The sequence below is a fragment of the Apium graveolens genome, chromosome 7, assembly GCF_009905375.1.
Source record: "Apium graveolens cultivar Ventura chromosome 7, ASM990537v1, whole genome shotgun sequence".
Classification (NCBI taxonomy): Eukaryota; Viridiplantae; Streptophyta; class Magnoliopsida; order Apiales; family Apiaceae; genus Apium; species Apium graveolens.
In genome coordinates, this window is record NC_133653.1 from 269,474,185 (window position 1) to 269,487,041 (window position 12,857).

At 33.1% G+C, this 12,857-nt stretch overlaps 2 protein-coding genes across 2 annotated transcripts; one reads left to right on the forward strand and one right to left on the reverse strand.

Moving 5' to 3' along the window:
- Positions 1-386: 386 nt before the first annotated feature.
- On the reverse strand, positions 387-1,365 carry LOC141675306 (dof zinc finger protein DOF5.4-like). The gene has a single exon (XM_074482024.1). The coding sequence runs from the start codon at positions 1,258-1,260 to the stop codon at positions 448-450; it is 813 nt and encodes a 270-aa protein (XP_074338125.1). The 5' UTR covers positions 1,261-1,365; the 3' UTR covers positions 387-447.
- A 5,179-nt stretch (positions 1,366-6,544) lies between these two features.
- Positions 6,545-10,489, forward strand: LOC141671862 (rhamnogalacturonan I rhamnosyltransferase 1-like). Its single transcript, XM_074478271.1, has 8 exons — positions 6,545-7,475; positions 8,172-8,239; positions 8,335-8,423; positions 8,544-8,709; positions 8,798-9,087; positions 9,172-9,376; positions 9,444-9,601; positions 9,892-10,489. Exons 1-8 carry the CDS (start codon positions 7,145-7,147, stop codon positions 10,145-10,147), a joined length of 1,563 nt encoding a protein of 520 aa, XP_074334372.1. The 5' UTR covers positions 6,545-7,144; the 3' UTR covers positions 10,148-10,489.
- The last annotated feature ends 2,368 nt before the right edge of the window (positions 10,490-12,857 follow it).

Consider the following 12,857-nt stretch of genomic DNA (forward strand, 5'->3'; position numbering starts at 1 on the left):
TACATTCAAATGTGATGGCATATATCAAGATTAGGAAAATGTGATCTGAACTTCATCACTATAAACAGTATTTTACATCAAGAAAAGAACCATCAAGCGCGAAGATTTAGTTGGGACCTTTCTCTGACATCTTAAGGTTTTAGAGCGACTGGTTATTCAACACGTTGTGATCAATTGATCATCCTACATAATTATATAACAAATCCACAATGATACTATAGAACAAACCAGACTTTTCATTATACCAGAGTATATGATACAATTAATGAACAACCTAAACACTTGTAGGAGTAATTAAGTTCAACAAAGGTTAGCTCCGGATTAATACTAATACTAATATATATGGACAAAAAAACAAAATGGAAAACAGAGATTTACAAAAGTAATTAAGAAGAGCAGTCACTAAAAAAAGCTGAAAATCACAACTTTGAGAAAAAGATAAAATGTTTATGGGAGGTGGAAATTGAAAGAGCTGTCACTATGATGAGGCCACTGAGATTGACTCCAATATGCTTCATCAACGTTCCCTGTTAAATCAAATATTCCTCCATCACTATGATCCGCAACGTGCCACTCCACTCCCGTGAATCCCCCGTTGTTTATCTTAATCTCGCTTTCTTTTAACTCAATCTGAGATGTTTGATCTAAATATCCAGCACGCGTGTTATTATGCATCTGTTGCACCTGATCATCGTTTTGATTCCCCGATCTGAAAGTTGATGTGTCGTCAATGTTGTACCCTAAGGCAGACGTTGAGATCATCATATGTGTGAACATTGATCCAGCAATATTGTCCGGATCAATCAAGTTTTGGTTATCAAAACTAGTTTCTTTAGTTTGAGGTACAATAAACGGAGACTCCATCGTAGCAAAACTGAACATATTTGGACACGAATGCAACGATGTTGTAGCGGTGAGACTAGACCTCTCACTACTAGAATTCGAATCAGATTTTGTGACAGCAGCTTCGGCATCAGCAGTGGCCTCAGATGTGGATGATTTTTTAGTCTTAGAAGATCGCTTAGCCTTGCGAATACCGCCTCCAACAGGAACATTACGTAGAACACCGCCTTTAGTCCAGTAACGGCGACAGGCTTTACAGTAGAAACGAGGCTGGGAGAGATTGTAATTGTTGTAGTAACAGAATTTAGTGTTTAGTGAGTCGCAGCGTGGACATTTGAGGGCTTGCTGATGGTTGATTGTGTTGTTGGCTCGCAGTCTCCGATCGATGCCGCTGCTGAAAATGCTCATATCTTGCATTTTGTAAGAAGTTTGTACAAGGAAATTGTGAAGTGTAGAAGTGGTGGTGGTGATGGTGAATTTACATTTGCTGAGTTTTGAGTGTTTGTTTCTGTCACTAAATATTCCAAGCAACTGCTACTATACTATCACTCTAAGTTACCCTTATACCCCTTTGATCAATTCAATAGTAGGGTGTAAACGAGTCAAACTGTTCATGAGCTACTCGAGCTCGACTCGTAAAAATTTCAAATTTGGTTCGACATAATCGAGCCGAACTTGAGTTCGAGCTTTTCGAATTTTTAACCGTGCCGAGGTCGAGCTTCAAATTATTTGGCTCGTAAGGTTCGCAAGCCTTATCGAGCCTCTATTATTTTTAATTTTTTTATTATAAATATACTTTTATGTAAATATTTAATATTTATTATATATTATTTATTTATTATCGAGCCGAACTCGAGTCGAACCTATCATATTTCAAATTTTTGTTAATATTTAGTGAATTAATTCGAGTCTTCGAGCCGAACTCGAGGCTACTGAATCTTTTACGAGCCGAGCTTCGAACTTGAAATTAAAGGTTTCGTCGAGCTCGAGTCCGAACTATTTTAATCAAGTTCGAATCAAACCTGAACAATATTCGACTTGGTTCGACTCGATTACACCACAGTAATACAAGCACAAATTTACCAAACAATTAAACAGAACTATTTATGTTTTATTTTTAAACGCTTGATATACGGCCTCATCCGCCCGATTGTTAATATTTGTGTGGGATATAAAAATCACGAAAAAAATATTATAGATAAGAAATTGAATAAGCTAATTGTACGTGGGGTGATCCTTAATAAACCGTTCGTACCGCGATCATCCCTAGTTATATGTAATAAAATTATAGAGAAAATATAATATTTGATATATATTAACAATTAGATAAGAAATGATCGGCATTTTAAATGTTTGAAAAAAAATTATACACAATCAAATGAAACGGAGAAAATAAACGAAGCTAGTGAGTGTTTAACAAAAGTTGACCGTGCATGTTGGAGGAGATTGCATGGCTAAGAAACAACCGTCGGTTACCGATTGTTTGTAGTACGGTTGTTTTCTGCAACCGATTCATATTTTGATTCCTGCCACCTCCAAATCGTCCTTTGTCGGCATGTCGGCCACCTTTCTTTTATTATTTTCGTGATGATGATATCAATAATTTATCCTACTTGGCCCAAATACAAGAATTATAACACTCCATTATACATTTGTATTTGTAACTGTAGATATTATCTGAGGATTGAGGGTCGAATGGCTCAGGTGTTGCCACGTACTTGTTTCTGATTGGCTTCTTATCAGTTACAACACTGACTTGGTTGTACATTGGCAAGGACTTTGAGTCACCATCTTCCATTTGTAGTATTATCTTTTGCAAAATTCCAATTTTCTTACAACTCTATGCAAATTTCCGATAACCGTTGGTTATTTTCCTTCAATTAATTATTTATTTTTTTGACTCGAGCAACAAAGTACCTTATTTTCATTTTGCTTGAACCAATATCAAAAATTAATATTCATTCTTAATCTATAATATTTATCACTAATCAAGATCGAATGTCGCGAATTGGAAACATTGCAGTACTCCATATAGAGACCAGCGATCCGTCATTTTGCATATATTTAAATACGGAAATGATCTATTACAAACATATGTTATTTTATATATCGTAGATATATTTAGTTATTATTAGTATTACGATAGGTTAAAAATATGGAATTTTCATTCATTAACACTAAAAATTCTAGTTTACATGCATCTTCTAATGATATTTTATATAAAATATTATAACATATATTTATTGTGAATCAACTAATTTTTGTTTTATTTAGTAGCTGAACTCTTGAGCTTCGATTCTTAACCTGAATAAAAGTTTAACTACTCTCTCCGTCTCAATCATTTCTTTACACTTTTTTTTGGGATGTCCCTTCCGATTCTTTACATTTCAAAATTTTCTAAAAGTAGTAAAGTTTTTATAATATAAAAAGTAAACTCATCCACTACTTACCTCCACTATACCTACTTTATATATAAAATATTAATCGGTCTCACCACTTTACTCACTTTTTAAACTTTTCACCACTATTTTATTATTTTTCTTAACCTCCGTACTCAAACCAAATGTAAATAAATGGTCGGGAGGGAGGGAGTATATTGCATCAACAATTTTAGTGAAGCTAGCAGTGACGGGATCCCTTACCTGATTCCATGTGTATAGTAGATGCAGTGCTCCAAGCCTCCAAGTAGTAAGCCATTTGTTGAGGTCAAATCTATAAATTTGTGGTCGTGTCGTAACATGGATAGATGTTGACACATAAACAGTTTCTTCAAGTGCTCCACTGTTTTAATGTCAAACCACTGCTCAAAATTTCCTATTATACATATCTTGATGTAAGCATAAACAACCCACTATACCTAGTTTTTACTTATAAATCACGTAACACCAACTTCAATGATCACCCTATTTATTTTTGTAAGTTAAATTTTTATGAAATTTAAACAAAAATCAGTTTCAACATACTCTTAAAGCCTCCTTAAAATCTGATAAATGTTAAATCTTTCCTCATTATTGAGGAGGATGTTTTGCCTTCTCAGTGAATTCTATATTATATATATAGCATTTGAATACAACGCTCTTTTAAAATTTGTAATTGTGCAGGTGACATTAGCAATAAAAAATAGATTAGAAAGAAATAGCGAAGCCTTTGAGAAAAGTTGTTAGAGTCCGTCTATATATTTTAACTTAGGAGACCATAATAATTTTTATGAGGATTCTTGTATAATTGTATGCCGCTCTTGAAGTTGCTCTAAGAGATTGTTAGCTACATTTATGGACACCTTTCATTTCTATTATTTTATCTATTCATATTATTTTCTCGTGTTAAACTTAACAAGGGCAGATAATAACAACTATCGATTGTCCCTTTATAACGCAAGATTTGAATTCTACGTTTATTCTACTCTCCACCCTACTGGAACAGCAAGATATACCGAATATGATTGATTATGGTATCGGTAGACTAGTAAAGGCTCATCACTCAAGAGGTAATAGTTAAAGTATGGTAAAAACATGTTGATGAATCATGCCAAACTCAACTATTTTAAACTGGGGGCAACACTATGAACATGTGATAGCTAACAACTCAGGCACGTACAGAAGAAGGGCAAACAATTGTTGATGACATTGACAGTGTTCAAATAGTAAGGTACAGGGGATGACCCCCTTGCATTGATATAGATTGCCTTCAACTTTAACTGAACAAGTATATGATGTTTACTTCTTCGCATGCACATGGAGTGGGGGATATTTTAGGTCCATCTGCTGCTGCTTGTCCGGGGTGTACACGGTTCGGTTCGGGTTGTTCCCGTTCCTTCTACTTTCTCCCTCTCAGCTTAATTTATGTTTTCTTTTCCATATTATCCATGGTAACGCAGCCTGTCCAATCCAGTAGTGTGTTTCTGGGCTAAGTTATTGACCCGCTTGAGCCTCACTCGACTTCAAAGGAAGCCCTTCATGCTGGGTCCCAACAATGTAGCATTATAAATACAATATTTATTTTTATATAATTAAAGAGTACACGATGATCAAATTCAAAACTGTCCTAGGACTTGCCATGTAAATATTATAAAATTTTAAAATATTTTTGAACAATAATGAGAGGATTTTCTATAAGTGAAGTTCTCATTTGACATTTGAGCAACACCCTTATAATTATTATTAACTTTTATGTTAATTCTAATTAATATATATAAATTAATTATCATTTTCGACTAAAATATGTTACCTTTTTATTTTTTCAATTACAACAACTCATTTTTCAAAAATATTACGGAAAATACAACTTAATAAAAATTATAATTATTAACAACTAACCAATTAATTTTTTTTATCTAGAACCCATTATCTTTATTATTTTGACAAATTTATTACTTTTTCGAAATAATACAAGCAATTCTATTCGTTTTCAGTTTAAATTTAATTAAAAAAATCATGTAATTTTAAAGAAAATTCATGCATAACACATGTTATAAACTAGTACAAAAATAAATTGCACATGTCCGTTCTATTTATTATCGTATTTTTCTTATTAGAATATATTTTGAATCAAATTTTCTTTAAATTAAATTCAAATCTATTAAAATAACCTCGAATCTGTCAGATCAGATTTTCGCTCCATTCACCCGTATCTTCTACTATCTTAGGAGACACTTATACTTCATGTGGAAGACGAAAATGTAAGACGACTGCAGGGCAAATGTGCAATTCGACTTCTGAAGAACAAGTAACGACTTGCCATTTATTTGTTCATGGGCCTCCAGTACAACACTCTGTCGCTCAGTTCAGCCCACACAAGTTGATCTCGGCCCAATTATATTTATAACTTTTTTCTAATCTTAATTTATTCATTCATAAAGTTGTATAAAATTTAGTTGATAAATAGAAGACCATTCATTTCAATCCTTACCAAAATTTCCACATATGTTTTACTCCTACCTTGTAGTTTGAATTAAATTATAAATTCAAAATAAACTTGAGCAAAGTTTAGTTAGATATTTATCCTTTCGAAGGTTGTGTTTTTGACATTATTGAACTTTTTAGATACATGACTATGTCTATAAACAAATTATTGTTAGAGCATAATAATTCGTTTTCACGATAAGTGTACAATAAAGGTTTCAATAAATATACGTGCTATAAATTTTTTGTACAAATATATTTTGATAATCGCTCGCTCGTAATCATTATATAATCTGATATGATATATGCTGTTAATTGCTAACTCGTGATCATCATATAATGCTATCGGATTATAAAAGACATCATGTAATGTTATCGGTTATCGGATTATAAAAGATTGTACATATTAAATTGACGTAGATTTGCAAAATTTGTGTGAATCAAATTTGTTAAAAGTTTTTACCTTTTTTATTCGGTGCATCTAAACTAAATAATATAGAAATTTCTCAAATCAGTAAAATCATAAGCAGGAGTACTAGTAGGAAAAAAAGATTATTTATAGTAGTGGTTGTTCTAAAAATCACAAAATTTATTGAATAATTATCCGATTAATTATCATAAGATATCTTGTTAATTCGATGTTAGTATCAAATTAATCACAGAATATTTTTCTTAAATTAATAAATTATAAATCGAAAATATAATAATTTGATTAATCATTCCGCTTAATTAATTATCAATTATCTGATTAATCGCAGGATATATGTGCCGACTCATCCCGAGACAGGTAGTTATGGTAAAGGCCAGGTGAGTACCCAATGACTCAAACAAGCAAGTGAACAGTGAAAGAGAATATCTGAATGAGCTGTATGTATATTTCATTAATTTGTATGTATATACAGCACCTCTCACTCACTACAACCTCTTTATTATTTGTGCACCCCACGACTCCTATCACTGTCTTCATTCTTACTTTCTTCTCCTCCCCACCGTTGCCGACATTTCTAGATTCCGGCCAACCCTTGTCTGAAAATTCTTCACTTTATCCAAAATTTCACTTTGTTCGTTATATTACTCTGACCCTTTTTTCTATTTTAGTGTTTTTTGATTGATTTAGTAGTCTAGTTGTATTGCAATCATGGGTTTTGTTTACATTGTGTGATAAAGTTGCTGTCTTTGTGTGCTTTTTTGGTGAATGAATCTTGGTAGCTATGTATGCAAGTGTTGGAACTAAAAAGTTTCAATTTTGATGCTATTTAAGGGTAGTTGTTGAATTCTTGAATTTAGTTGATTGTGTGTTTTTGCATTATTGAAAGTGTATAGAGATCACTCGGATATTTTGGTGAATTTTGAATATTTTTGGGTATTTTGTGTTTGATTAGATTTATAGTTTAGAAGATATGTGCATAAAAGATGAGATTGAGAGGATTGAGGAGGGAGGAGAAAAGAAGAGGAGAAGGAGGTGGGAAACAGTAATGGGATTGAAGGGTAGTAGGAAAAGGATGGAGAAGATAAGGAGTTCAATGGCTTCGAAATCTCGAATGAAATTGTGGATGATAAGAATTACTACTTTGGTGTTGCTAGGGACTTGTTTTGTTCAATTAACAGCTGTGGGAGAGGTTTGGGGGCCTAGGGTGTTGAAGGGTTGGCCTTCTTCCTTTGTTCAGGATTCTACTAAAATGGATGTTAAGTTGTCGACAAGCCTTCCGGTTCAAGTTCTTCCGCCCAAGAGTTAGTATTTTCGTCATTCTTGTATTGGATTATTATGCAGGTTATGGCTATATTGAAATTGTGTTGTGATGGAATCAAAGTTTTTGTGATTGTATTTGTTTAGAATCTTTGCTCATTAAGTCAGTGTTTCCTCAAATATAAATGATCAAAATTGCTCTTGGTGAATTTTCAATAGCATGAAAATTGGAAGTACCATGAAAGACGTTTTGAGTGTTTTTATGTTAAGATTGCTATTTGTCTAACCAGTACTTCTACATTGTGCTTTCTCCTTAAAGAGAAAGTGGTCCCTGATAGAATTGTATCAACATATATATGAAATTCTTCATGTCTTCTTTGCTAGATTTGTATATATGTTCCAATAGATTTTTTATTTCCCTATTTCCATATTCGAAACATTGTGGACTTTTGGCAATTTTCTTTTTGTTGGTATGCTTCTTAAATTTAGCAATCCCCTTATTAAGTTGTGGCATTTTCACTTAGTGGTATGCTTCCCAAATGTGGCATATTTACATTTGATTGCACGATTCCATTGAATATAGTATGCAATATTAATTGAATAGGAATTTGTTTTTTTTTCCTTTCAACTATGGAAGAGTTCTCATGGTTTAATTTTTGTACATACAGTAGTATGTGTTAAGCTCCTCATAAGGTTGATCCCTAGTAAATATTTTTATGTATTCTGTTTTGCCATTTTAGGAGTTTATAAGAACAATGGATATTTGATAATTTCATGCAATGGAGGGCTTAACCAAATGCGTGCAGCGGTGGGTGAATCTGCAATGGGCCATTTATTTTACTTGTTGATTATCCTCTCGATGTTAAATGAGCTAACTAGTTTTAGTCCATGTCTGTAATACAGATCTGTGACATGGTTGCTATTGCAAGATATTTAAATGTGACACTTATTGTTCCTGAGCTGGATAAAACCTCTTTTTGGGCTGATCCAAGGTATGCCCTTATGTGTCCTTCCCTGTTACGTTAAACTTTTACAGCTTCCTATAATTATTGTGCACAGTTCCGGAGTGGTTTACAATGTTAAAATATAATATCTTCTACCTGGTTTGACAGTGAATTTCAAGATATTTTTGATGTTGATCATTTCATCTCATCCTTAAGAGACGAGGTTCGGATCCTAAAAGAGCTGCCTCCTAGGCTCAAGAGGAGAGTGGAACTGGGAATGTTATACACTATGCCACCCATTAGTTGGTCTGACATTTCATATTATCGTAATCAGGTATGTTTTCAGCACTTTCATGGTTCAGTTGAAATTCTTTCGTTTTCTATAAAATTCCTTATATTTGACGTGTTCCTGTTTCTTGCAGATTCTTCCTCTAATACAGAAACATAAAGTTGTACATTTGAACAGAACAGATGCCCGTCTTGCCAACAATGGTCAACCCCTCGAAATTCAGAAGCTCCGCTGCCGAGTGAACTTCAGTGCTTTGAGATTCACTTCCCAGATAGAGGAGTTGGGTAGGAGGGTTATCAGGCTTTTAAGGCAAAAGGGTCCTTTTTTAGTACTTCATCTAAGATACGAGATGGACATGTTGGCATTTTCTGGTTGTACACAGGGATGCAACGAAGAAGAGGTTGAAGAGTTGACAAAAATGAGGTTAGCTTAGCTTTAAGTACTTACTAGCCATATGGCGGCATTGGTCTAAAATCTGGTTTTCAAGTCAATTATGTGTGTCGACAGATACGCTTATCCGTGGTGGAAAGAAAAGATCATAGATTCGGACATGAAAAGAAAGGATGGTTTGTGTCCATTAAGTCCCGAGGAAACTGCTCTTACACTAAGAGCACTGGACATTGATCGTGACATTCAGATCTACATTGCTGCAGGAGAAATATATGGTGGTGGGAGAAGAATGGCTGATCTTTCAGCTGCTTATCCAAAAGTGGTGAGTAGAAATTTTCAAGCTAACTGTTTTCTTTCGCTCATCGTTTATTGATGAATTACTTTAACAGGTTCGTAAGGAGACTCTGTTGGGTCCATCAGACCTTAGTTATTTTCAGAATCACTCTTCACAAATGGCGGCACTAGATTATCTTGTCTCTCTGGAAAGTGATATTTTTGTTCCTACATATGATGGAAACATGGCCAAACTTGTTGAAGGTCATCGCAGGTAGTACTATATTATTTTCAGTTTATTGCTTGTTTGCTGAGTGGTATATTTTGTTCGGTATATTTGTTGTAATAATTGATTGTTTTGGACTTTGGTAATTTTCCCATAAGATAGTAAAATTTCTAGTTCCTTTGTATAAATCTAGTTATGCCCTTTTTAGAGTTCTGTGTAACCAGGATCTTTATAATTATTATGTTATCAGAAATGGCTAAATGTTTCAGATAGTCATCGTAGATCTTTGGTGCACTTCCCCTCTTTGAGCCTTTTCTGTTTTTTCCTTTGGTTTATAGATTCCTTGGATTCAAGAAAACAATACTTCTGGACAGGAGGCTGTTAGTTGATTTGATAGACCAATATAACCATGGATCGCTGAACTGGTCAGAATTTTCAGTTGCGGTTAAAGGAGTTCATGCAGATCGCATGGGAAATCCTACCAAGAGGATAGTGATTCCAGATAGACCTAAAGAAGAAGACTTTTTCTATGCCAACCCAGAGGAATGCCTTATACCATCAGAACCATCTGAAGTATTGAAATTATCATCCTGACACTGCTAGCAGATGGTCGCCATTTTGACGTTCAATGGTAAATAACACAGCATTCCACTTTTACGAATTAAGATCATCGGTGATTATGGAGAGAATGGTTTCCGAGGAGGGTAAATAATATATTACGGGGCACTGGAGAAAGTCGTAGGGATCTTGTTTTTGGGTATGTTATAATAATTCAATTGAAAGCATAGAAGTTACCCTGCCATTGCAGAGTTGATCAAAAGAGAGGTACATATATAAATTTTGATCTCTGAATTTATAAAGTTAGTTATAGTGAGCACTGTGCAGTCTGTGTTAGTCCCCTCCTCTTGATAAATTATTGAAATTATTTATTGTACAGATCATTCCTTTTACCAGAACCCGAATATTTGTTAGAATTAGACACTTAAACTAAACAGTTCACAAGGCACACAGTACTGTCATTCCACCTGCATTCTAAACTAAGTAGGTGTTTCTTTACAACACATTTGTATAATTAAATAAGGATTAGAATGTGAAGCCGTCTTAATACTAGAATTATTAAGGCTAGAATAATATGGTTTTATTAAAAAATCAACCTGCAACTTGTGTTTGACAATATAGTTAATTAGCATGACATCAAGTACAAGGCTGGCAAAGCCAAATCTATAAATCTACATAAGTTACTTGCTTGCTGTGTTAGTATTATGATATGATTTGGACTTGGGACCAAACAGAGAGAGAATTGGTCGCATGCAGGCGTCTGCAGAGCCTCAAATTGTCATAACATTTCATGCCTAGTAGAAACTAGAAACTAAAATGTTTACACCATTTGTAAACATGATGGTCTGCTTGCAAAGTTGCTGTATGCAAATAATGGAATTCATCAGTTGGAAGTTTTTTTGTGAGGATCTGTTTGTAATTTTAAAAAACTAAAAATCAGATACTTTGTTTTTTTTTAAAAGATTTCCAGTAATATAATTGTTCTTTTAATTTTTTAATTAAATAATACATAAAAGTTTCAGGTCCATCAAAAATCAAAATTGATAAAACCGACATGTCATGTCGTATACTTTCATGTCGTATACTTTCATGTCGTGTATTTTCGTGTTTCGTGTACTTGAAGGTCAAACATAAAACCGACATATGTTTAGGATATGTGTATTTCCGTGTTCGTGTATCTTCGTTTTATGTCATTCTGTGTCGTGTTTTTCGTGTAAAATTGAATATTTAATATTAATTAAAATAAAATCGACATGTCATGTCGTATACTTTCGTGTCGTGTATTTTCGTGTTTCGTGTACTTGAAGGTCAAACATAAAACCGACATGTTTAGGATTTGTGTACTTTCGTGTTCGTGTATCTTCGTTTTATCAGTGTTATAAAAATCGGTCTAGGCGACCGCCTACGCGCTAGGCGGTGGTAAAACGCCCCGACTCGGACCTAGACGGTGATTTAGGCGTTTTTTCAAAAAATCGGGATTAGCCGGGCTAGGCTGTCAAAAATCGGTCCTAGGCGGTCTAGGCGGAAAATAATTAAAAAAATATTTTTTTTTACGTTTTTATAATTTTAAATCATTAATTTCATTTTTTCACACAATATCATGTCAATTTATAATATAAAGTATTGGTAAGAAGTAACAAGTAATGTAATATATTTATTTTCTCACTTAAAATATAAAAATAACATATTATAATTAATTTAAAAGTGTGAATTAAAATATAGTTAATATTGTAAACTCAATAATTAGTACATAACGCATGTCAAATGTGTAGATATTGTTTAATACCATTCTAATTTCTTTTTTTAAACAAATATTTGACATGTTGATCATTATATAATTATAAAAATTAAAAATAATATTTATATCCTTCCGATTAATGTTCCGATTAATCGGTCCGATTAATCTTCGACTTGCCGATTAATCTCTCAAAGGTACACTCACCGCCCTGACACGCCTAACGATTTCTGGAACACTGGTTTTATGTCATTATGTGTCGTGTTTTTCGTGTAAAATTGAATATTAATATTAATTAAAATAAACAAAATCAATAAATGAAAATATAAGATTTTTAAGTAAAATTTTTACGAAATATATTAAAAATATATATTTAGATCAAATTTATATACATATTATAAAATTAAGTAATTATTTTAAAATAAATATGCATATATCTATTATAAATATGCATATTTATTTATGTTATATACTTCGTGTCGTGTCATGTACTCTAAGGGAAAATAGAAAACTGATAATTAATATCGATCGTGTAATTTCGTGTTCGTGTATTTTCGTGTCGTGTACTAAAAAGACAAACACATATACTAAATTTTTATATCGTGTAAGCTGTGTCGTGTTCGAAAATTGCGAGATCTGTGAGGGATTTGGGGGTAGTTAGAGTGAAGAGGAGTGGAGGGATGAATGAATGATGACAATATAGTGGAAGTGGAATTGGAATAAAATTATACATCATTTATTGGTTGACATGCATTTTGGAGGCTCGGTAAAGCCAAGAATTATGAATTTGTAGAGTTGAACTTGAAGGGGGCATGCCAATTTGAAATATCTCAGCATGATCACAGATTCACCAATATTCCATTCCCAAATTTTATATAAAATATCTATTTATTAGATTGTGGGCGACTCCATTGGTTTTGGTCGAAAAAATACTTTTTAATATCAAATTATCATAATGATTATAGTAATTTTGCATCTAACATTTACTACTTGGTTTATAATTTAAAAGCT